Genomic DNA, 26,952 nt, shown 5'->3' with positions numbered 1-26,952 from the left:
CTGAAGGGACGTGTTGTCCAGACCCACTACGCTGCACCCTGAAGCCCAGCCTGCCGGGCCGCGGCTGGACGGCGCCTGCTGAGGGGAAATGGAGAGCAGGGATGTGCTTTTCGTCCGCTGCTGCAGGCAGCCCCCCCTTGCTTTTGCTTTGTTAAACTCCAGTGACCAGTACATAACGATTCTACCTGCGTGCTGCATCTTTCGCTCCGTTTAACATTAGGCAGAATGGCAGCAGGCACTTCGGTGGCACCTGGAGCTCTTAACTGTGTTCAGAGTTACTGCTGAACAATTCTGAGCACTCAGCAGCAAACACAGCACCTATGGATGAGAAGCTTTACCAGCAGAGAAAGGTTTCCAGACATTTATTTCTGGAACTGTACACCAGGTATTAAAGTACAACAAATACAAAATAATGCTCAAAAAAATCAGTGTTTATGTACAAATATTAAAACCAATGCAACAATAGCGACTTCCTCTTGAACATCTGATACTAAAACATGTTCCGATTGTCACTAGATTTGCTGTTATGCACAGGGTACTTGCTTCGAACTGAGAGTAACTGTAATCTCTGTATTATTAGGACTATAACCATTCCTAACGTATTTTACAATAGATAGTATCTTCCTTTGTCTTACAATGAAAAATAGGAATAAAAAAAATAGCAACCTTGACATTATTTTATAAATTACTGTATTTAGTTTCCCTGTCTGTAGACAATGTGCTTGTAACGCTGGGCAAATAGTGTCCCGTTGGTCAGTTTATCCATTAGCTTACATTCAAAGTAGAGATACTCACTAGAGACTTTGGTTAAATTAAGTAGTATCACTATGTTCTACGTGATCAGAAGTTTCCCTATATTTTGATCCTCAGTTTCAAAAATTAAAAACAGGAAGGAAACGATTGCACAATTCATTGACCTAATTGTACACGGTTTAGTATTATTCAAACAGTATTGTACATCCTTCAAGTAAATTCAGCAGTTTGACCATGACAAGAGGAAAACCAAACATTCAAAAACCTAGCGCGAGAGGATGACCTGTGACTAACCAAAGTAAAAGTATTGCTATAATCACAGCACCAGTTACACCTCTAAATGAATCAGCTATCCTCTCCAGAGTCCCTGTACATAAAAGGATACATTTACCAACACTGCCCATCATGGATTCTTTTTTTTTTTTCCTTAATTTTTTGGTTTGTTTGTATGAAGAGAAAGCGTGGTGAAGGACAAAGAATTCATCACGGTTTGTTACAAGAATTGTGCTTCAGCCGCCCCAGCGTCGTGGCAGCACCGGTTCTTCCCAGGGCCACAACTCAGTGGTCTCCACACTGACTTTGTTAACACAATTCTTTTAATAAACAGTAACAAGTTCTCCATTTTAAATGCTTAAACTGAGAGAAAAATAGGTAAGTCCAGCTTTTCAAAGGAAAATTCAATAAATAGCTATTTTACATGGATAAAGTCATAGTGGTACAAATTTATGAATGTCACATCAAGCATGCACAAAAATGTTACTATACACATAAGTAGTCAGAAAATATTGAAATAGATATCTAAAAAGATATGAAGAATTTACATATTTACAAAATCTTGCAAATTATTGCCTCATTTTAACAAGGAAAAGTAAACGATACCAGCTAGCTAGCCAGTGGGCTAAATAAGATCAGCATTTAAAAATCTATTAGACTAGCTGGAATTCATTTTTCTCTCATACCATTTTCTGAATTTTGGTCAAAAGTCTTTATTAAATAACTAAAGTGTCCATTCAACTTGCTGACAACCCAAACCTTAGACAAGTCCCTGTCTGCATGAGGAGCCCAGCAATGCATAGATAAACTGAATATATTACTGCATCGGCTGACGAGAATGGGCGTGCTCGTTAAGTGCAACTGCAATACGCGCTCGGTCATCTCTGCACGGTGAGGATCACACAGACCAGCCTCTCCCTGGGAACCCACAGAGAAGCTGCAGTGTGTGACCGCGGAGGATTATGGCCAGTACTTTACAAAGTTACAAAAAATGCATGGATTCATAAACCAAAAGAAACAAGGTTCCGAGCTTGAAGCACGGCAACAAGAAGCTGACAGCTTGGCTAAGAATGTCGGAGTACAACACGCGGCCAAGGGTACCCGTTACTTACTGTGTACCTACTACAGTTACGTATCTCAATTGTGTTAGCTGAGAACCGAAGACAAAGTTACCTCTACTTTTGCCCACTGTGCTAAACTAATTTGTTTTCAGCATGGTGAGTGTGCTATTGTGTAAACACTTCAATCTTCCTTATAATGGTGTCAGAAAACCCATACGCTGCATCCGAAACCCAGGATGTCAATGAAGTTCACAGTATGCATAATAAATACCCTCTTCCCTTTCAAATATTAAAGTCACTACTTTCTAATTACTCAGCATAATCTTGAAGCAACTATTACAAATATCAACAACGCAAACTTAATCTCTTGAATAACAAAACTAATTAGTGGCAATTAGATTTGCAATACAAACAGTGCAAAGAAAAAGTACGGCGGGGAAGGGGTAATGATGTACGGTTCAGATCCTCATTAAGAAAACCCAACAAACCTGCAAGCTGTAGGCTGGAACAATGTGTTACAACCCAACACGATGTCTGGTTTGACTCTCCTGTGAGTTTGCAAGACAGACTTCCTGGATGGCTACATTGCACTCAATGTTCACAATAAAATAAAATAAAAAATACTGAACTTAAGTAGTTGCTTCTATGGGAAACATTTTTTACCCATCCCTTCCTATGTCATCAAGGTAGTGAAGTGCCATTTCTGAGCCCATGACTTGCCAAAGCCAGTAGATGTGATCCATACTAAACAAACAGAACCTTTCCGATACACACTTCAAGGTTCTCTTATTCCTCTACCAACTAGTGAGTCCCTCAAACCTGTAACGCTTCGAACTGCACTGCTCCAGACAATTTAAGATGTCTTCCAAATGGAGTCTGCTTGTTTAGTGGTTGATCTTAGGATGTGCAGACTGTACCTTTTACGCAACACCAGCTGCCTTAGGAAAGTTAAGGTTACTCTCCAAAGGGGCGGACAAAAACCATTGGAATACAGTATCACCTAAAACGCACCTGTTTAAAGTACACAGACCCCTACGGCAGCCTAACGACCTCTGCGTAAGGTAGCCATGGCCTCGAATTTTGTGACAGCATTGAAGTGTAGGTCTTCACACTTAATAAGTCCCTTGTGCTAGCTTCCACCAAGGTGAACTTGCTGTTTTGTAAACTGAAGTGCTCTAGTTTAGTATCACATGAGAGAATGTTCCATTTTAAAAACATCCTTGTATGTTTGTGCAGTTTAAATTAAAAGAAACCCATCCCTGCCTTGAGAAGAGGAAAAAAAAATAAATGCTACATCGAGCAGGGATCAGGATCGGTACCTGTAAACATTGTTATTCCACTGCATCCGTACGGCAAAAGCAACTTAGACTAAAAAGCCACTCCAATCCGTTCAGAACTTCTGTGCTGGTTTTGAAATGGTGGCCTCTGTCTACAGGCTTTAAAAAAAACCCAACCAAACAACCAAAACAACCAAACTGAAGCAGAGCTTAAAGCTGCACCACAGAGTTCTCTTAGTCCCAAACTCTGCCGAACATCCTATGACATTTCCACATTTATGGACTGAAAAAAGAAATTACTCTTGATAAATCAAGATATAGTTCTATACACATAAAGACATCACTGATGTCATAAAGTTCAAACTTCCAGTGAAAGACTAAGCAAACCTGATAGCGCCCATCAGGTTTACTACTACTGCATAAAGTACCCACTGTTTGTTCAGTTTTCCACAGTCACTCTGAGTGAAGGGCAGTGTGCTGGTGAAGAGCGTGAGCGCTGATAAAACCATTCGTCTCGTTTGCAGACAGGCTGCTGAAGTCAGCCACTGACACCGCCATTTTGGCACTGGTGATGTGGTGCGTGTGGTTCTCGAAGTCCACACCGAGGTTATTTACAGAGACATCACTCATGAAAGGTTCTGGGACAGCAATTCCCATTTTCAATCTCTTCGCAGGTCTCTCTGTCTCCTCACTGCACATGTTCATTGGGTTTAGCTCTGAATGGTAAAAGCCAGTCTCAAATAAATTGAAACAATCACTTTCACCGTTGCTAGGCAAGTTCAGCAGCTCCTCTGTTCCAACAGGCACATGATTAACAGGCGCTCGGGGCAAGCTGTCCATCGGGGGAAAGGCGTCGTCCAGGCAGTTCACATCTGACGGGTGGCAGACTGTGGCTACACTGTTGGTCAGTGCTGGAACAAGAGATGGACACAGAGGCAAGTGAAATAGTTGTTTGCAGAGTCAGAACAAAAAGGGGGTTTTCGGGTTTTTTCTCCCCTTGATTTACCTGTCAGCTCATTGGCAGTGATAGAGTTCAGGATGCTCAGCTGTTGGTCAGGAATGGTTTCTGTTCGACTACTGGATGTTAAGGCTGAAGAATGCACGGCTCCACCATGGGCTTCGGCTTCATCTACCAAACGGTCCATGTAGTCCCTAAGAGGACATGGCGTGCATAATGCATTAACAACTGGAAAACAACATCTAAAAATAATGGATTTAATTTTGTGTTGCCACAAGCAATGCAGTGTAATACTGCAACAACAGAAGGTGAGGGGGAAAAAACACTTTCACGACTGGCAATAAAAGTTATTCCAAGAGCGCTTTACTCACGTAACTCCTGGATGATGGTTGTATCTCTTCTTTCCAAATCTTGTTTGCTGGGCAAAGTAATCATAACGTTCTGACTTCTTCCACATGTAATAGAAAGCCACACACTCAGCCACCGTTCTGGTTCGTACCTAAAAGAAGGTAAGAAGAACTGACACAGGCTCGTTTTGATGTACATGGTTTGTATCCGTCCACAACATGGAAGCTGCTACGTGAGGTCAGATTCCTGGAGAAAAAGTTATTACTTCTACCTGTATGTCTATAAACCAAATCCACTTCTAGATGCAGAAACGTTTCACATCATCATCAGGCCACAGTTCCAGCTGAAGTTTTACAACTACAACATACAACTCTACACAGAAATAGTCTGGCAGTAAACTCTGCTCGAGCTTCATCAAACTTCTACAAACATCAGAGGCAAAGCCAAAAGGCCTTGGGTGTAGCAGTAAACTTTGCAAGTTTAGATGTAAGAGGTAGAAGAAAAAATGAACAGATGTCCACACACACCACACAGTATATAAAGTCCCAGTTAATGCTCTGCAGTACAGCGATAAGGAAATATCTGTTGTTAAAATTTCTCCACATACAAAATCTTGTCTAGTTGATCATTTACATATACAGCAACAGCTCATGCTGGGTTTCAGAACTTTCCCTAAATTTTCTGGCATTTTACCTTCTTGAAAAAATTCCAGTGGGCTTCTTAGACAAATTCTGGTCTGTAGTGACAGATAAAAAAACCCACACACTTTGTGGTGTGTTGGAAAAAATATTCTTAGATTATTTCTTTGCACCTCTGATGAATTGCTGTTTCTCAGCAAGGTCCATTTAAAATCTGCACCACACAAGTATTTATCATACAACGGGTTAAAGCAGGTAGAGTGGGACTAGCTGCAGCAACCACAGCCCTATAATTTAGCCAAACCTGCAATCAAACAAAAACACCAGTCTCCTAAAGAACAAAACCTCAAGGTGGCATCATAGCATAAAGGAAATACACAGAAAGTGTGGCAACATTTATACTGTCAGCCACCTGAAGAATATTAAGAGGGACTTCAAGGCACTGGGAGCAGCAGTGAAGGTCCTGGGAGCTCTGGTAGACTTTTCATCAGACCTCATGGTAAAAGGGAAGGGGAGGAAAAGACAGAGCTGAGGAAGTCAGTAAGTGTTTAAGGGAGTGGTGTCACAGACAGGGCTTTGGCTGTTTGTACCATGGGAGTTGCTTTGAGAAATCTGGTCTTCTGGGGGCTGACCGGTCCGTCTTTCAGAGCAGGGGAGCAGCTTCTTTCACAAGAAGCTTTCCAACAGTCACAGGGGCTTTAAACTGAAGATGCTGTGGGAGGGGATCCTCAATCAAAAGTCAAAGACTTACAAGACACGGGAGGGGCCTCTTGTTGTAGTCAGAGCAGTCGACAGGGAAGCACCAGCGAAACACCTCAAGGGGTGTTATTGTGAGAGGGTGGAGGGACCAACAGACCAACTCTGATGCCTGTACACTACGGCATGCAGCATGGGCAACAAACAGGAGGAGCTGGAAGCCTTTGTAGAGCATGAAAACTATGATGGAAACATGGTGGGATGAGGCTGTCATGACTGAAGTGCTGTCATGGATGGATACAGACTCTTCAGGAAGGGTAGGCAAGCAACGAGAGGTGGTGGGGTGGCCTTGTATATCAGGGAGTGTTATGAATGCCTGGAACATAATGAGGGTGACAGTAGGGCTGAGTGTTTATGGGGAAGAATCAAGGGAAGGGCCAACAAAGCAGACACCATGGTGGGAGGCTGTCACAGGCCTCTCAAAGGAGGCAGACAAAACATTCTACAAACAGCTGAGCGAACTCTCAAAGTCCTGAGCCCTTCTAGGGGACTTCAACCTGCCAGATAGAGAGGGAACAGTCTAGAAGGTTCCTGAAGTGTGTTGGGGATAACTTCTTGACATAGCCAGTGACAGACTGGGGGATGTGATGGTTGGAGGTCGTTTTGGGCACAGCGATCATCAAACAAAAAGGTTTCAATTCTGGAAGAAGGAGGACATGCAGCAGAACTGCTACCTTGGACTTCAGGAGGGTGGACTTTGGTCTTTTCAGGGGCCTGTTTGACAAGTCCCTTGGGAGGCAATCCTCAAGGGCAAAGGAGTCCAGGAAGGCCACATGTTTTCCAAGAAAGTAATCTTAAAGGCACAGGAGCAGGCTGTCCCCCTGTGCTGGAAGATGAGCCATCAGGGAAAAAGACCAGCCTGGCTGAACAGAGAGCTGGAGCTGCAACTTAGGGAGAAAAAGAGGATTTATGACCTTTGGAAGAAAGGTCAGGCCACTCATGAGGATTACAAAAAAGTAGTGAGGGTATGCAGGGAAAAAATTAGAAGGACAAACGTACAACTAGAACTTAACCTGATGCTAAGGACAACAAAACCAGTTTCCATAAATATACCAGCAATAAAAAGAGGACTAAGGACACTAGTAGATGGGGCCAGTAACATAGTGACAAATGGTGAGAAAAAGGCTGAGGTGCTGAACATCATTTTTGCCTCAGTCTTTAACAGTGTCCTGGTTTTGGTCAGGATGGAGTTAATTTCATTTGTAGCAGCGGATGGAATGCTGTGTTTGGGAGTTAAAATGGGAGTAGTGCTGATAACACCCTGATGTTGCTAATTTCTGTCAGACACTCAAGGACTTTCTCAGCAATTCATGAGAAAGGAGAGGCGAAGCCAGGACAGGTGACCGAGCTGACCAAAGAGAGTATTCCACGCCAGTTACGTCCTGCCCAGGATATCGGGGGGCTGACGGGAGGAAGGCCTGGGGCAGCTCCGGGACGCGCGGTGCTTGGGGGACGGTCGGGTTCTGGGATGGCTCTGGGTGGCACGGCCTGAGTTTTGGATTTGGTAAGAAACTGCATTGTGTATCAACAGCTTCATATATCTTTGCTCTAAAGTCCTGTTAGCATTGTTACATTGTATCTTTCTGTTATCTTAGTAAGCGATCCTTATCCCAACCCATGGGCCTCTTATTTCTCGGTTTGAGGGTTATTTGCCCCTTCCTTTTCCCTTCCCTTACCTCTTCCTCTTCCCCTCCCCCCCCCCCCCCCCCCCCCCCCCCGCCCCTTCCCTTTTCCCTGCTCTTTTCCTTTAAGGAGCAGGCAGGCAGCTGCGTGGATCTCGGCTCTCAGCCGGGGTGAAACCACGACAAACAGCAAGCCCAGTTGTTCCCTGAGTAACCGGTCCCTTGATCCAGAAGACAAGCCCCTGTAAGCCAAGGGGAAATGGTGAGGAACATGCTGCAGCACCTAGATGTATGCAAATCTATGGGGCCAGATGAGATCCACCTGAGGGTACCAAGGGAGGTGGCAGAAGTGCTCACCAGGCCACTTAACATCATTTATGAGCAGTCCTGGCTGACTGGGGAGGTCCCAGTTGACTGAAGATTAGCAAATGTGATGCCCACCTAGAGTAAGGGCCAGAAGGAGGACCTGGGGAACAGTAGTCCTGTCAGTCTGACCTGGATGCCTGTGAAGATTATGGAGCAAATCATCCTCAGTGTCATTATGAAGCACATGCAGGGAAAGCAAGTGATCGGGCCCACTAAGCACATATTCATGAAAGGCAGGTCCTGCTTAATCAATATGCTTTCCTTCTGTGATGAGATGACCTGCTTAGTGGATAAGGGTACAGCTGTGGATGCTGTCTATCTGGATTTTAGCAAAGCTTTTGACATGATTTTCAACAGCATTCTCCTAAAGAAACTGGCTGCACTTGGCTTGCTGGGTGAAAAACTGGCTGGATAGCTGGGCCCAGAGAGTCATGGCGAATGGAGTTAAATCCAGCTGGCAGCCAGCCACCAGTGCTGTTCCTCAGAGCTCTGTGCTGGGGCCAGTTCTCTTTCCTATCTTTATTAAGGGGATCAAGTGCACCCTCAGTAAGTTTGCAGATGATGCTACGTTAGGTGGGAGTGTTGATCTGCTTGGGGTAGGAAGGCCCTACAGAGGGACCTGGATAGGCTGGGTCGATGGCCAAGGCCAATGGCAACAAAGCCAAGTGCCAGGTCTTGCATTTGGGTCCTAACAACCCCAAGCAGTGCTACAGGCTTGGGGAAGACTGGCTGGAGAGCTGCCTGGCAGAGAAGGACCTAGGGCTGTTGGCTGACAGGCGGCTGAACATGAGCTAGCAGTGTGCCCAGGTGGCCAAGAAGGCCAATGGCATCTTGGCTTGTATTAAGTTTAGTGTGGTGAGTAGGACTTGGGAAGTATTTGTCCCCCTGTACTCAGTGCTGGTGAGGCCCCACCTTGAGTGCTGAGTTCAGTTTTGGGCCCCTCACTACAGAAAAGATATTGAGGTGCTGGAGAGTGTCCAGAGAAAAGTGACAAGGCTGGTGAGGGGACTGGAGAGTAAATGTTATGAGGAGCAGCTGAGGGAACTGGGGTTGTTTAGCCTGGAGAAGAGGAGGTTGAGGGAAGCCCTAATTGCTCTCTACAAGAACCTGAAAGGAGGCTGTGGAGAGGCGAGGGCTGACCTTTTCTCCCTCATGACAAGGGACAGGACAAGAGGAAATGGCATCAAGTTACATCAGGAAGGATTAGATTGGATATTAGGAAAATCTTCACAGAGGGGGTTGTTAGGCATTGGAATGGGCTGTCCAGGCAAGTGGTGGAGTCTCTATCCCTGGAATAATTTAAAAGACTGTGTGTTGCTGAGTGACATGGTTTAGTGATGGCTGTCAGGTTAGGGTGATGATTGGACTCGATGATCGAAAGGGTCCCTTCCAACCAAGACAAGATTCTAACTGTACCTAACGATAGGTATTTTTCATCAAAACAGTCCACCCCCTATTCTTCAGGCACAGAGGAGTCAAATCAGAAGCCATGAAGATTAAAACTCCTTCACTGACAAGAAATCACAGTTCTGATGGATGGCTACACATTCTGAACACACAAGAACTTAAGCCTGTCTCTGTAAAATGACACCTTCCTGATGACAAAAATAAGTTCAGAAAAGATGCATTTTGCCCTCCCACAGCTATGGTATAGAAATCTGTACTTCTAGGAGAGGCAGATATTTGAACTAAATTATAGTATAAATGCATAAAAGGAAGTAATGTTAACATGAGTTGACTTCAGAAATAATATACTGACTCATCTTGCAATGTCTAGTTTTTGCAATGACATCTGAAGAAAAAAGTCAACACAAAACCACCAAACTGGTTTTAATATGTTGGTTCTTCACCATTCTACATGGCTTCTGACAAATTTATTACTTTCACAGATTTTTCAGAATCTACAAATTCTTGCATTTTACTGTAAGATACTAACCTTGTTTTTCTGTATGAGATGAAAGTCTTTTCCATAGATCAGAAGTGCATGTTCAAAGCTTCTGCATTCTTCTTCTGTCCATGCTGTCATCTCTTCTAGACAATTACAAAAGTAGTGTGACAAACTTATTTTTACTCACCAACCTTTTACATAGAATAAAATATTTATGTTGCTAATGCATGTATGCCCAAATGCATTCTAAAAAAATACCCAATCAGTTCACTTATTTAAATCCATGTTCCCTCTTATACAGTAGAAATATCCTACCTGAAATGTAACATTCTTGTTTAAAAACTCATAAATGATTTCTGAAATCTTTTATTCCCGAGGGCATTCAAAAGTAGTGATTTATTACTTCTTAGTAAGCTTGTACTGGTAAATATTTCTAAATACAAAGAATTGTGGTTGTTGGAAAAAAGAGGGAAGGAACAAACTGTTGTAGCAGATGTCTCGGCCTTGAGTCAGTGAGCAGCACTTTGTACAGACAACACAAACAAGGCGGCCTGGCTGAAACTGTCCTGTGAGAACTGTGCTAGGTTGTATCTTTCAAGGAACTAAGGCGTCTCAGCTATGTCTTATCAGGAGCTAACGGTGCCAGTGTCAGCGGGACTAGACAAAACTAAAACTTCTGCAGCTGCACAGCTGCACACACGGCAAAGGAGGGGTTGATTACGTGACAGCCATTTTACGCTACAAAGCCCCGTCCCGAGCCCACGGAGCAGCAGCAGCCATCTCCCCTTCGCCGTGAAATGACACCTCTCCAGGCTACCCCTCGGCTCAGAGCACCCTCAGCTGGCACCTGGCTTCTGTGAGGTAAGCAACATTTTACATTAAGTCTAAAAGTGACATGTACTTATCTATCAAGCTAGTTTCATTATTAGAAGTGTAGCAAGTAGTAACGTTTGGCTACCACTGAATTATTGACTGTTGTTAAATCAGTTCAGTTATTGCTGAATTACCATTTACCATTCAATTGTCAATGAATTACCATTTCATAGTCATATAATCTTTTAGTTAACATAATGATGACTTTTCTTAGCAACTGTGACAAAAACTGGTGCAGTAGGCAGGATGATGTGAGATTCAATCACTGACTACTTTTGGAGGCACAGAGTTAACTAACCTCTCACTTAAATTTTCAGATGACTGGGCACAGAAAAAACAGTACAATTGGAATAAGAAAAAATAACTGTTTAAACCTGTAAGAGAAAAACTGAAAGTTGGTAAAGAGGAGGTAATAATAATGTAAAAGATGCTGAAGAGGTATTTAGGATCTGCATATAAGTACACAGAATGCAAAGAACAAGTGAGGATGTTACAAGATGAGGATGAACAATGAATCCAACAAGAAATGCTGTTACCTCTGAATAGGTCGGTTGCTGTAACAATTTTGTGAGGGAAAAGAAAAATGCAGGAAGGTAGAGGATAAACTAGAACTTATGATAATTTGGGTAGTGTCTTACCCTGCCCCAATCCTGTAAAAAAATCTGTAAATTAATCCTCACCCTGAGATTGAAATGGAGGTATTTGGGAGGATCCTAATCAAGAACTTAGTGACTAGAGTGAATTAGATGAATCATAATTTAAAGTCACCCTTATTATTTAAAGTGAGGTATGTGCTTCGCTTCAAGGGGGCAAGTGGAGAAACATATAAAAACCACTCCACAAGAATCCCTTCAGCTGGCCAATCGAAAATATGGGCAAGAACAAGTCAGAGTTATCTCTGGTGTCTCCCCTTAAGTGATAGAGATTGTATTATGCCAGATCAAGGCAAAGAGGATGTTTTTTGGGAACCAGGAGTGCTCTTGAACAAGTGAGCAGCCCCTAACACAATTACATTCTTTTCCATCTGAGTAGCATACTGGGCAGTGGGCAGAGATGCCTGGGACACAGAGAGCACACTGCTATGCCAGTAAGATCATTAAATGAACTTTTTCCTGCCTTAGAAGAGCAGCCTGCCTTCAGGGTACAAACAACAGGGGTATGCATGGTAATTACTCACTCTGCTCCTGCAGACTCCAGAGCCAAGAGACCACTAATAAGGGGAGCCCAGCTGTTTCAAAAATTGTACCTCATTGTGAAAAGGGATTAAATAAAACACAGAATGGCCCAGGAAGGCCAACCCTGCCTCTGACCCATCCCAACCCGGGCAGACTTGATGTGTGGCACTGTAAATCACAGCTGAGAAATGAGGTGGTATGAAGCAACACCACAGGAGGGCGATCCCAAGCTGACACAGACAGCACACAGATCTGGCAAGTCAGACAGACTCTGCAGAACCTCCGAAACTTTTCTTGATCTCATAAACAACCTGGTGAGGTCATGGAACCCCAGAAAAAGCCTGATGAACTATGGAGGATAGCTTTAGCACTCAGCATACCTCAGAAAGCCATACAGGGCAAACCAACTGTGGATGCACTTAGCCTGATCCAGGCTTTTGAAAAACAAGGGATATCAGGGAACCCGGAACAAATCAAACAACTATCTGCTTTCCTTATTAAGGAGGAACTGTAAATTTTTTTTTTTTTTAAGATAAAACATGCCATTTCTCAAACTGAATGTTAGTTTTAGAAACAACAACAAAGTCACTGAAAAAATAGCAAGACTTATAAAACAACGTAGCTCAAACAACTGGACTAGATCAATTTTGTCTCAAGTATTGTTGCTTTTATATCTTGATTATGGCTTTGGGTCTACATGTAATTAATAAGTGGTATGTCAGGCATCTTACATTCACAGTGGTGATCCAAAAAGTTCCGCTCAGCTGACATTTAAAGCCAATGGGGGGAAAAACTCATTTCAAAACATTTCTCGAACCAAGACCTTCCTGCTCCCAGATGAAGGCGATATTCCACTGCAAGGCGATTTTCTTTCTTTCACCCCATTAATTTTGCACTCCTTACTACTGAGTTCTCAAGCTTCAAAGAGAAGAAAAGATCCCCATATAAAGTCTCACTGTTAAGAAATCATCTTGGGAGTGGCGGATTTTTAATTCTCAAGACTAGTATTGAGCGTCAGTGCTTAGAGTAGATCACAGTGTAATGGTTATTCTAAGAGACAGGCAGTGACAATATTATCAAACTCTCATTCAAAATGGTAAAGGATAAATCACATCTGACTTGGGGCAGTAGGGCAATGGGAGTGAAAGTAGTAGTCCTTAGCATAGAATTTCTGGCTCTGGACTACAAATGGGCAGAGGTATTTTACAATCCCAAAACAGGAATCTAAATCCTAAACAGGTGTGGGATTTATGATATAAACTTGCAACTGACACTTATTTATTGTTCGGGTTTGCAGTGTCTCTTCTTGTACTTGAGCTTTCTGGCACACTGCTCTGATAGTCCCTGTTGTCCCCTGAAGCTCTACCTCAGACATTTAGCTTTCACTGCACCTAACTTGGAGACATTCAAGTTCCCTCTGGATCCAGTTCTCAGATGCCAGAATACCAACTCATACCAGGGATCACACTTCCCTTCTGCTTTATGCACCACATATGTTAGAATACAGGATGAAGAACTGTGTTTGCTAAAATACAAGCTCTGATTTTCATTTAAAGGAATAACGCTAGGGACAAACAAGATGGAAACTTGTTTTCCACTGTAAACACCTGACAGTCTACCAAAGTCCTATAGAATTATACCATAGGACCAGTTCAGGGCTGGTGTAGCACAACATTAGCACAATGAGGAAGACTGGAGCTTATTTATATAGCCAGCTACGTTCTCCTGAGTGTGGCGTAAATGTCATCAGATTGTAACTGATCCTGATCTCAAAAAGATAGTGTAACATGGGTGAGGACTGTCCTGTGGAAGCAAAATCCCCACCTTCCCCATCTCTTTCCTCAGTCCGTGTCACTGTTAAAACAGCAACAGAGGAAAGAAGGGAAGGTAAAAAGCTGATCCTGCAACATTTAGAGAAACTGAAAACTTCTCTAGCAGGAATTTCCAACTGGTCAACAGTCAGATTCCACCTTATCTGTGCTAAAGACATCATGGAAATAGATGTAAGCCTCAACCTGATTCCTGCTAAAGCTTTTTGTACACAACTTTCCCCCCCAAATTTCTGAAAAACACAGGTATTCTCACCCTGAGATGCCTTTCCATTCGAGCAGTATCTCTCGATTGCTTCTTTAACATTATGGCTACTTTTAAGAAGTTCATACAGTGCCTATAAAATAGAAAAAAAAAAAAGTATTTAGGAGGACTGAAAGTTTGCAAATATCCCATCTAGACCTCTAAAACTATCCTTTCAGTGAGCATGTCCATGATGGAAATTTTAAAACAAAAACCAAAAGCAAAACCATCCAAAGGTTCAGGCAAGGTTTAATTAAGAAAATGTAAAATATGATATGCAATTATTTAAAAAGCTAGGTTGGTTAATGGTATAGCAATCAGAAAACATCACAGATCACAACACTGCCAATATACTCATAATTACAAATAAAATCCTAACCCAAATGCCATCTGATTAAAAAAGGGGAGCACTGCTGCCTTTAAATACAAAGCAGAGAAAAAGAACATATGTTAATTACAAAGCAATGTGTCACAAATGGAACAAGATATAAAACATACTTGTTCATTGTCCCGTGTATGTAGTCCTTCAGGAATTCTGCCAATCATTTTTTCATTTCCTGTTCTTAAGGAAGTTTCAAATAGGTATTCTTTAACTTTACTTTCTGAGATCACATCAGGTTTCCAAAGTAAATGGTCTTCATTTTCATAGGCTGTTCAAACAGAAATCCATTAATGCCAGGTGGGACAATTTTAAGGCAGCAACATTAAAAAAATCTTTGACAAAGAACAGGAACACAGAAGTTATCAAATCAAGCGCCATCATGCCACTTTTAGACTACAGCTCATTCCTCCCCCAAATGACTCCGTTAAGAGACAGGCTCTGCACTGTGGTATGGTGAAGAGATTCAGGTTCCATAAGGATGAGATATGAGACTGAACTCTTGAGGCAAAGAATATTTACAGGCAGTACCTTGTGGACAGCTAGATGATTCAAGTCAAATTATGCACATGTATACATCTTCACATGAAAAAACTAGCAAAACCATTCAGGTTTATTCAGCTGCTTTAAAAAATAAACTATAGTTTACAGTAGAAGAGTTCAGGATATTACTTCTACATTTCAAATATCACCTGACAAAAAAACCAAACCAAAACAAATAGGGCATTTTCAGCTAAAATTTGACAGAATGGAAATCTAGGTTTTTATGTGGTAGCTTGTTTCTCGATCCACTAGCAACTGAATGCTGCTAAGAACTTACACACTGCATACTTCACAAGCTATCAACATGTATAGTCCTCCTTCACAGCACACAGAAATAAGGTTTGCACCTCTTAAGTAGCTTATTTGAAAGACAGTCTATTGGAAACACACAAGAACTGGTCTGAACCTTTGTCAGTCTAAGCACACAACTCTAGATTGAACTATAAATCCTTTCCTCTGATCAACAGATGTGATTAACACTGCACATAATGTTTTACATCCTTGCTTGGTGATTCAAAATTAGAGAGTTATTAAATTCAAACACACAAGCATAATGGCTGTTACAGCACAATAAGATTCTTAAATCTCTCATAAAACTTAAAATATTAAGCTAAGGTGAGGAATAAAATTACAGGTCCTCTGAAAATTCTGTTACAGACCTAGAACACAGAAAGCTTTCAAACAGGTATATTACAAGTGTAAAGTTTCTGGAAGAGCATAACTGCCTTCTAGCACAATTTAGAAGCTGGAACTTACAGCAGAAATACAAGCCCCTGTTTCTGTCACAAACTCTTCAGGGAGTAGAGATGAGGGTTTCACAGCACATTTCTTACAACCCTTATAAGTATCATGCTGGAACCTTAGAAAATAAAGAGATTTCCCTAGGTTTCTTAAGCAACAGAAGAGGTGATCGCTTGCTAATGCTTCCAGCTCCATCCATAGCAAACATATTCTTCTCTACTGCAAAGGATCACTCTTCACAGAAGCAGTTAGTAGTGCTGAAAAGACTTGACATATTTCACTAAAATAATACTCCCATGTGATGCCTCAGAAAGCTGGAATCAAAACTCAATAACCTTCGTGACTATTAAGCAGGTATCACATGCTAGGTTACAGTATGAACACAGGGAGCTTCAGAACACTGAAAATTCACAGGGGAAAAAAAAAGCACCATTCATTTATTAACATATCCCTCAAACTGTTTCTTAATTTCACAGCTGTTCCACCCATGAGCAAATTTCTTTCACTACTTGCTTTTTAAATTCCACAGTTTGTTGCCAACTAGTATTACTAGGTACCTCAGAACTAACATTGTAATCCACCTTCCGATGTTTTCTTATCCTCTAAAAGTTGTAGAATCCTGTTTCTGAGATATAATTATGTAGCTGTATTACTTCAGTGTGCTAGTGCCTTCTTTTTAGGTTTCTGAGACTTTAACTAAGCCACAGAATTTAGCATATAAATTTAAAAATTCAACTACTATATATATAAAATAAATAGTAAAGTATTAAAAACAACTTACCCTTTTCACCATCACTGAATCTGCCAAGATAAGGTGGAATTTCAGCCTGATACTGTGATCCAACCATTATTTCCTGAAGATATAATAAGAATGAATAGAGAAAGGTATTAACTTCATATGTTGTGCATGGAAGCATTAAAAATGCCAATAATGCAGTTTGCCAAGAGTTCCAGAATTCAGGTACTACAAACTATAAATCTTAATGCATTTTTTTAAACAGTAAAGGTTTTTAAAACTTTTTTTAAGATAAAATTATTACCTTCCTCAAATCTTCAGATGAATTTCCATTGTCTGCCTCCACATCTTCACCATCCGACTCCTTATCTCCATCACATGTAGTGTTTGCTTCAAACACAAAGAAATTTGGTTTTAGCTAGTAGGAATCTTCAGTTCAAATGCAGAACTACAAAACAGCCATTACCTATGAAAGGAGTACCTGCTTCTGTTCTGGGAGTGAGTCTGTTCATCTACATTTCTATCAAACTAGCATTCGATAGAATAGCACTAGATAGAAGGCACTGGTACTTGTATACTGCAAAACTGAAACATTTATCATCACTGCAACTGGGAGAATCTACTATATTTTTACCAGTCAAAAGGAAACCAGATCATTTTTCTTAATCAATTTTCTCTAAAAAAGGCTTATACCTTACAGAAAACATATGAGAAAAGCAGAAAACTTCCAGAGTATGACTTAGCCTCAGGTTAATCACAAAGAAAGTAAAGCTGAAGACATGTCTTTATTACCCACTAAAAACCTTTCGTCAGAAGTTTTAATGGGCATTCAAAACATTCCTTTAAACAAGGCTGCCTCAGCATGGTCTGAAGATACAGGAGAGACACAAAATGGAATCAGCAACACACAGCAAAAGACTGCTTATTATTTACCCTCCCCCCCCTTATTCCTTAGGAAGAAATATGACAAAGCACTCCAAGCAATTCAAATGGAGCGCTCCACAGAACTTGTATTTTAGAATCTGGAATGCTGTTGTACCAGGTTCTGATGTAATCTTATTTTTATAGCTGTATAGCCCTGGCAGAATGGAATCTGCAGTTCTGCTACAGTTAAAGCTATTCTGTAGTCTCAAACTTCAGAAACAACATGCCCATAAATATGGTTGCAATTTCAGCTTCATCACAACTGACCAGAATTGTCAACATTATATGCAATATCCAAGGCTGAGGCTCCTGTTCTGTAATCATTAGTATATATAGTCTCCAACCTATCTCCTTCTTTTTAGAAGTAACAAATAAGAATCTAACATGAATGCACAAAGTAACAGTACGCCTGGATAATCACAGGCAATTATTTTTTCCAATTAAGGCAAGCCTAGTGAAATAGCCTATATTATGTATTGTACATGTCTATCTTAAAACAGTTACCTTAGTGTCTTGAGAGGTGGACAGAGATAAAAAAATAAAGATGCCAACATCATGGAAAACTGACACCTCCCTTCCTGAAATGGTGGATATGCAATTTTAAAATGTCCAACCACAAGTTCTCATAGACAAGTTAATATTCTGCTAGAAAACCACAACAGCTGAAAACAAACATGATTGTTTCTTAACTCCCAGTAAGATGAAGGGCTAACTTTTTTTCTATAAAGGTGGCACACCTTCAGTGTCATATTCAGTAACAGCTCACAAGCAGTGCTTAAGCGCCAGCAAGTTTGGGCTTTACTTAACTGTAGAAAGGGCATTCAATTTTGTGTTTTTTATATCTGTTTCAGTTTTGCAACGTATCACATACAGGAGAAAACAACCCGGCACTGGGTTCACCTCTGTGCTTCTCAGAGGCGCCACAACTCTGTCTCCGGCCGTGACTCTGGCCTTGAATTGCTCCTAGTTAGGCTGGAAAAAACCCTGTAACTGCTGCTTACAAGAACTGTCTCTGCAGCACAGCCTCACAAAATGCAACAGTATCACAGTTTCATTACAAATGCCTTATATAAATCAGCAGCATGCAAAGGTCTACGACTGCTGATGACTGGGACAGCACATCCCCTTTACAGTCTCCCTTCTTTAGAGGGAGGAAATTCCCCTAGGAATAGCTTAAAATACTAAGCAAATTAAAACTATGATAAAAATCTTCTACATTGTTCTACCTCTAGTACACTGGTGAACAAATGGGCTGCAACAAGCAATGAGGAGTACCTCATTCAGGTTGGACAATTGAACTACATGTTCTCAAATCTTTCCCATAACATCTCCATAGGTAGTGAAATTTTGGTGGTCATGGGTTTATAGGCCACTATAAACCACTCTGGCTCACCCCATGACATCTTACTGAAAAGTGTGGAATGTGTGAAGGGAAACTGTCACAAAGAAACTGCTCCCCAGCTCACATCCACAAGCTGCACCAAGGACTCAGCGGCTTAAAAGCTGCAGCAAAAATTTTAGTAGAGAAACACTCATTTAAAATAACAGGTTACATGTTCATGTAATTCACTAGCATTCTGAAAGTCATGAACTGAATGGCAATACCACATTAACTGTGAGAAGTTGTTGTACGTGTAGGGAAATTGTACTTGAGCTTTGAGCACAGTGTAAGTGTAACTCTCTCAGGTATTCAGTAATCCCAACCGAAGACAGCATTCACACATGACATCCCACAAAGCACTGCTTCTCAGTTCCCTGTAAAGTCAGCACTACTTTACAATTTGAGTGTTTTAATAGGAAGCTTTACACAATGCTGAGAGTCTTTGAGAACTGCTATAAAATTAGGTTTCCTACATCTTAGCGGCCGAGGAAAGAAGTCCGTCGCCTCATGTGAAGTAACTGATGGTGTCAAGTCATCAGCAGAGGACTGTGTTTCTTCATCATCACCTGACAAGAGGTCTTTAGCGATTTCCTCCTGCATCATTAATATAAAAAAATAAAACCTCAGACTGACTATTAGGGATAGACCAGTGAACATTTAGAATCAGCAACTACAAGTCTCATTAATTAAAATGAATTATTTTACTATAAGTAAATTTGGCAGACCATACGCCCTTAATTAAAAAGCTAGTTCACTCCCTCTAAATCTAAGATCAGATACAACCATTAATTTCAGAGTTGAACACAGAGATTAATTTCCCCTTTATCTTCTACTAAAATAAATGCACAAGAAGTAACTTCTCCAAGTGTGAATTTCAGATGTTCCTCCAACTGTTTCCAATGAAAAATATCAGTGGAACCTGCCTCATATCTTTAGTATTCTGTCATTTTTTGTGTCACAGATATACCAAGGTTTTAAAAGGTTGTACATAACCCCTTAAACTTCTGCTGAGAGGATGGTTACAGATAACAGACAACCTGTTATCTTCCCAAAACACTAAAAAAAAAAAAAAAAAAATCAATGTTTCTGTCGGCTAAAAAATAGGAAAAAAAAGGTAGTAAGAAAGAAAAAGCACATTTCCTCCACTAGCAGAGATTTGAAACCCTCTGTATAGAAGTTAGGAAGGGAAAGAACTGTACTGGACAGCAAGCTGACTACATTTTTGTAGCCTCAACACAATCGTGAATCCTAATGAGAATCAGATGTGCAGAGCCATCATTATACCCTACTTTCTGTGGAGTTTACCATTACATCATACTTACAGAAAGTTAAAAAAAAAAAAAGAGACATATATTTACTACATACATACTTTGCAATTCAAACTACTAGCTGTGTATGCTTTATAGCCAAAAATCAAATTAAAGTCTCAAGAAATCAAAATTAGCTTGCAAATCAGAAAACCTGAAGTTTCAGGTTTTTACATCAGCAATGCAACACACAGAGTCACTGCACATAAAACAATGTCTCTCCCCGAAACTGAGACCCTTCCAAACAATATGCACTTGAAATCAGCACTCCAATGCACTCAGGAGTTCATTTTCAAATTATTCACAAGTATTTTCATACTTGACATGCATGTTGGATGCCAGAATTAGTATTTCTGGATACTGCATACATTATCAAAAAAAAATCCCACTTCTATTAAAAAAGCCTCCACCTATTTAAAGTTCTTTGGATGTGTTTTAGAAGAATTGTTAACTTACTCATTTCTGATTTGGAGTAATATAGTGCCACTGAAGTTGCTATGCATTTGTAAGTGTGATAATTATAATTAGAATCAGATCCTCAATATCCTTCATAAAGAATGGATTCAGTGTAGTACTGTATATTGAAATTAACAAAGATACATACTTTATAATATCAAGACATAGTGAAATACAATTTAAGGTCACCTGAATTTCTGCTTTTAAACCGTAATACAGGAGAAAACAGCTCTGACTTACTTTGTCTAGAGTCATATCTGGAAGTTCATCTGCAAGTTCGCTTGGGGAGCTATCGGCGTTGGAACCTGCCATAACTGGCATCGTGGGTTCATAGCCATAGAACGCCAGTAAATCTTCCAAGGGCATGTTTCCTTCCTAATACAAGAGGATTTACAAACATTTCAATACATTGCCAAATAGCCGTAAACAGTTCAGGCCTAAAAGGATAAGACATAATTAAAAAGAGAAACAAATCAGACAAAAGAAAAGTTTAACTAAAAGCAGGAATACTAATTAAAGATTTTCAATGTTTTCAGGCACACACAGGACCAAAATAATTCATAACCATGCGTCTGGGCATATAGTGAGGTCCCATCAAGCTACTCAAAAACACTGTTTACTGGATGAAACTAAAGAGAAATTATTAAAAATGTCCTCATCACATTCATACTGTGGAGCATGATTTGCCTCTATTTCTTCAAGACAGAAGATATCCTAGAAACACTTAACAGCCACCCTATAAAAGAGAAATGCAGAAAAACTTCAAGACATTAGCCCCACGTACTTGCAGCTACTAGGGTGCAAAAACTCACAAAAGTAAACCAATATTGCAACCTTTAAGTCGTCCTTCCCATCTCCCACCACGATATATTTTATAATGACTGTTAGAAAGGTAATAGGTGAAAGACAGCTAATGATACAGAAGGCAAAAATCATGGGAGAGGTTTGATTTATGCCTTGTTTTTTCAATCAGCTTTTAATCAAGTGATTTTAGTAAACAGCATATTTGCATCTTAATAAAATTAATAAAACAATAGTGGAGAATTTAGTTACCTGACTGAAGCCATCAAAACATTAAAAATATTTCCAGTATTTATACCTTTAGAAGTTGTATTACCTTTAAAAATTTCTTGTTGAACTCATACACTGATTAAATTACTTGTTTTCTTTAGTCAGCTAAGGTCTTAGTCCTGCAAAGACTTTTCACAATGGGTAAACGTAAACTCATGTCCAAGTCTTTCCAGGATCGGGACCTAAAGTAATAAAGTATTTAAGATGAGTGGCTCTCAGTTCTTCTTCCTCCTATTATAGAAGCATTTTGTGGAGCAACAACTCCATTTTAACCACCAGACTTGGAAAGCTGGTTCACTACTATAATTGCAAGCTCATAATCATTAAAAACCTAACACTAAAGTAACAGGAGAAAAAAAAAATCAGGAGTATAAAAATGGTCAGCTCCATGTTTAGAAAATTTCATTTCACATGGACTACAAAAACACAGCCTTGTATTTAATGCTAAAAATTACACTTTCCTGGAACTCTCCTGACCATAATCTGCAGTTATGCTGAGTGGTATAAGTGTGTCACCAAACAGTAATGCAAGCAGCATCAATTTGTGGGTGTTCAGCACTCAGCAGACATTTAAAATGGGTGATGCACTGCCGCCAATGAACAAGAGGTGTGAATAGGAAAATCACTGGAAGAGTCTAAAATGGAATAGGAAAAGACAAGGAGCACGCTGGTCACTCTGCACACCCACCAAATGCCAAACTGATCAAACCCTGACACAGAACTACCGCTTACGTATCAAATGAACGGCATCCATCATGCCTTAAACTGGACTGTTTGCATACTGGAAAAGCAGAATGTCACTGACAGAATGAAACACAGCTAGCTGTCACTTAATAGTATGCAAAACGTACAAAATATCCATTTATATCCAACTTGGACAACTTAGAAGTGATAAGTGACATTACCCAATAGGGCACTAAAACATGCTTCAGTGATTACCACAGCGAAAGGACTTCTAAATGAAAAAGAGTATGACCTTAATATAACACTTAATATTAATCTTTGAGAAGCTAAATTCAGCCTTTTACTGAGAATGTCCTGCTCTATCCCATTCAAACCTGATTTTGTTTCTTTAAAGAAGCTGCAAAAGCATGTTGCAGGAAACTGCATTATACAATACAAACTCAAGAGCAGACTGAGTGCTTTTTTCACTAGAAAAGTTACATGCACAGAGATCTATGAGAGAGGAAGTCACTCTTACCTTTTCTAAATCTTCTATTTCAGAGCTGAAATTTTTGCTTTCTTCCATCATTTCCTCTTCCTCAAGAGTTCGCTCATCATCATAATCATGTACCAGCATTTCAGCAGATGGGTCAAAGTCATGATCCTCAGACGATAAAGAGCCAACTACCAAAAAAACCTCATTTGAGTCACTTTTTTTTGGTCAATATATGAAATTACAACACAGGAAAAAAACCCCAGTTGCCCAAATTCTTTTACATACAGGGTCAGAACTCTCAATGGAGTAACCAGAACAAATTCCTAACTGCTCAACAAATCCAGCTGTTTTAGCTGTCCTTCCCTTATCATATTTGTAAGCAATAGGTGCAGTTTTCTCTCTTGCAGTATAAAGGACTTGAGAGGTGCCTACATTGTTGAAATAAAGTTTTGTACAGTCCCAAATAAACCGAATTAAAAAAATGTATACTACATGCCTGAAGTCATCTTCAGGTCACAAAGCTCACATATCATTAGATTTCTGATGCTGCAAGACTGTGATTGATACACTTCATGTGATTTATATGGTAACTAGAATAACATTTCACTGGTAAACAGCTAACTTAGCTAGAATCTGATTCATAACCTAACAGCAAAATAACATTTCAGATTAGTTTAGCCTCACTGGTAGATCTTTCATTAAAACTAACTTACTTCTTAGCACTTGATCTAGAGAAGAAATATAAACATAGCAGAGTTTCTTAGAGGAAAATATACAATAAACAATGAAATCCTTCTCATGGTTCACATAAGTTAACAAACCCTGTGACAGCTCTGTGGTCCAACAGACACTTTTTCATCGTTCCAGGGGATAGTTGCAAATTGTTAAAAATGTAGTAGCTGAGTGCATTTTGTCAACCGTTAGAAAAGTTATCATTAAATGCAACAAGTTTTAAAGATGTGATTATCTTGTACCAAAAAGCTGGTGTTCTTTACTGAAAATCGCTAAACTAAAGGGTTGGCGGTTTTTTTATGTTCTCTTTCTCACTGCTTTCAGGATTGAGAAAAGAAAGAGACTAGGTCTATTTCTCTTCTGGCTTCCCTTTCTGGTTCTTACACACTAGCGCTGTTACAATCCTCAGCTTACAAGCAGCAACGTTTATTAAGAATTATTTCCATGCAAGAACTTCTTCAGAAGTTTTGAAATATACTGCTATAATTTTCTGATCCTCTTGGAAAACATAAACCAGTATTCCTCCCTGCACTGCTTCCAGCCTTGGAAGAGATAGCTGTATATGTACTAAATGCTTCTGAGTCTTAAAGCATCCAACTAACTTTTCAGCAGTTATGCTAAGTGTTCCTCCTTATATGTAGGTAATTAATCTATTTAGCTTACTTAATACAGTAATGTTAAAGTTCACAATACCATACTATAGACACATATTCAGGCCAAAAATGGTTTTTATTCACATAGATGGTCTCGTAGAACTTTCAGTAGAGCTGCTAACACTACTCCAATTACAGTAATGACATTACGTGTTGAATTTTCTACACACTGGCCGTCACATTCTGATCCAGTTTTAAAGAGAGTCAACTGCCTTGATCTATTTATACACATGTGCTCAAAATTATCGTGTCTAATCGATGTTCTAACTCATCTAGTAAGAACTTCATACAGTAGTTAAAAAGGATGACAGCCACTGCAGAAAGCAGTTACACAGAAGCAAATACACTCCCCAAATACTTATTCTTTGAGAGTAGCCCTGCTGATGTTAACTATGCTTGCTTGTGTAAAGTATTCCAAACAACCTTAACAGCAGTTGAAGCCTTAAAAATTACTTATCATTACGTTTAAAACATTTTCGGTTATTACCAAGGAGTCAAAAATTTACACAAGCCTGTAGTTACCAGCAACAAGAGAAGCAGTCTCTCTCCAGGCTACATGGCTTTACTGAGATGCTGACTTATAAGCGCTAGAAAAGTTTGTTTTCATTTTGGGTTCCAAGCAGCCAATTATTAACTGCAAACGGAGTTAAGGAAAAGACTCCACAGTGCACATCTCCTTCCCTTAAAAATCTGGCAGGCGGTTAATTGCGTGCACATGAAGCGTTAGGAAAGCTACGAGGGAATAAATTTGGGAAGGAGCAGGAAGGAGAGAGCGGCGTGCGGGCGGCAGGCCGGGTGCTGGAGCAGGAGGTGGGCGAGGACGAACCTGGGCTCGAACTCCCAAAGGAAGCCTGTGGGGAGAGAAGGGCGAGATGAGCGTGGGCTTCCTCCGGCAGCGGGCAGGGATCTTCATGTTATGCTCCCCCTCCGGAACTGCCCCTGTCCCCCGACGGCCCCCTTCGGGCCGCTCCCGCCAGCCCCAGCCCCTGCGTCCCGCCCAGTTGGCCCCTCCATCCCGCTGACCGTCTCCCATTCCTCCTTCCCTCGCTCGTTCGCTCCCTGACCGTCGCTCTCCTTCATTCCCTCCCCCTTAAGCTGGCAGAAGCCCCCCAGGAGCCGCGCTCGGCCCGGCCGGCGCTCCCGCTCCCTCCCACCCCAGCCGGGCGGGACATGACAGAGGGACGCAGCCGGACCGGCCGCCGCCTTTTCCCCGTTCCCAGCCCGGGGCTCGCTCCTCCTCCCTCCCGCCGGGCGTTTCTCCACCGCCCGCGCTCCGACGGCGCCGCCGGCGTTCCGTCCCGCACCCCCCGGGGCCCGCTGCGGCGGCCGCACCCCCCCTCCGCGCCCGGCCGGGGCCTGTCGACCGCCCGCGGGCTGCGAACCCGGCACCCGCGCTGCGCGGCGCCCGCCGCGCGGCCTAGTCGCGCAGGCTCCCGCTGTCCCGGCGCCGGCGGCTGGGCCGGCCGCCCGCCATTTCTCTGACCACCCCCGCGCCACCGGGCCGCTCCGGAGGCGCCTTACGGTGATGTCGAGGTGGGACCGGGCAACCTGCCGGCGGCGGGGCCCCGCGGGGAGCCGGTTCGCACCCCGGCACCCCAACCCGCTTTCCCGGCTCACCTCCGCCATATTGGGACGATCGGGCTGAGGAACAGCGCTGCGCCGAGTGCCCGGATGGGGCCGCTAAGCCAATGGCAATCGCCGCGCACCAGCCGAAGCCGGCCGGGGAGGGAGCGGAGGGGCCGGCGGGACCGGGCTAAGGCGGAGGAGGCGGCGCCGGGGTAGGGGTCGCGCGGGGACCCCACCCCCGGCGGCGCCGCCGCTTCCTGCCCCGGCCAGCGGGGGCGCTCCGCCCGCCCCGCCTTGCCCCGCCCGGAGAGGGCGCTCGACGCCGAGCCCAGGGCGGAGGAGGGGCGCGGCGCCGGCCGCCGCCCTCCACCTGCCCCGCCTGGGGATGCCAGGGCGGGCGGAGACCACGGGGCCTTGGCCGTGCTGCCTCGAGAGATCATGGGGTCCAACCCCCCTGCCAAAGCAGGAACACGTGAACTGGGAATCTGGCTTCATTTCTTCATTGCAGGGCTTCGTTTCGTCGTTCCAGGCTCTGAAGGCTCATGCTTTTAATTTTTGAGTCACATTTCTTGCCAAGTACCACCTGCCATATTTATACTGAATATTGCTCTGCTGGTGCAGCGGTCTGCATCACAGTGACACTGAAGTGCAATAGTGCCCCAGACTCTGTCTCATCTGGGAATTCGGGGGTCTCGAGGTCATATCCCAAAGTGAACAGCTTCTCTGGATGTGTCCTACAGTTTGCAGACTGTGTAGAGATGCCAAGCTAGTTTACATAGTTTAGTAGTGGAGCTCCATACTGTTTAATTTGTTCTGCTGGGACCTGTTGCTGGTGTTGCTCTGAGAAATAAGTTAGCATGTGTCACATCCTGCACTGCTAACCCTAGTCTAACTCCAGTATACAAACTCTGTGGACCTCCAGCAGACACAACAGCATAAGCTATAGACGTACCTCCTCTTGATGTACCTGGGCTAAGACACTGACAACAAAAATACCAAGACTTTGCAGAAATGCAGTTTTAAGGAAAGTTGCCACAGTCACAAGCAGTGCCAGCAGTACCTCATCATCTGATCCCTGATCAGTCTTTGCTTTTTTACAACATCATATTCACAGATTAGGGAGTTATCTGGTAAAAATTATCAGCAACAGACAAGTATGCTGTGTTGGATCACACTGCATGTACTCAAAAATTAAAAAGGAAAACTTAATCCTTTCCACGTCTGACTGGTCCAAAACACCATT

General features: G+C 42.0%; 1 protein-coding gene across 1 annotated transcript; it reads right to left on the bottom strand.

The window, feature by feature from the left end:
* Nucleotides 1-3,817: 3,817 nt before the first annotated feature.
* MIER3 (MIER family member 3) lies at nucleotides 3,818-22,914 on the bottom strand (the record flags this gene model as incomplete). Its single annotated transcript, XM_084278006.1, has 11 exons — nucleotides 22,801-22,914; nucleotides 20,769-20,903; nucleotides 19,239-19,359; nucleotides 16,765-16,850; nucleotides 16,506-16,578; nucleotides 14,560-14,711; nucleotides 14,074-14,155; nucleotides 9,989-10,080; nucleotides 4,694-4,821; nucleotides 4,371-4,516; nucleotides 3,818-4,275 (listed from the first exon to the last, which is right to left on the bottom strand). The coding sequence occupies exons 1-11, from the start codon at nucleotides 22,897-22,899 to the stop codon at nucleotides 3,818-3,820; spliced, it is 1,572 nt and encodes a 523-aa protein (XP_084134132.1). The 5' UTR covers nucleotides 22,900-22,914.
* Nucleotides 22,915-26,952: the final 4,038 nt, after the last annotated feature.

This window comes from Gallinula chloropus (assembly GCF_964237585.1).
Source record: "Gallinula chloropus genome assembly, chromosome: Z".
Classification (NCBI taxonomy): domain Eukaryota; kingdom Metazoa; phylum Chordata; class Aves; order Gruiformes; family Rallidae; genus Gallinula; species Gallinula chloropus.
The sequence above is the reverse complement of the archived record's forward strand: the minus strand, read 5'-3'. Positions and strand labels throughout refer to the sequence as shown.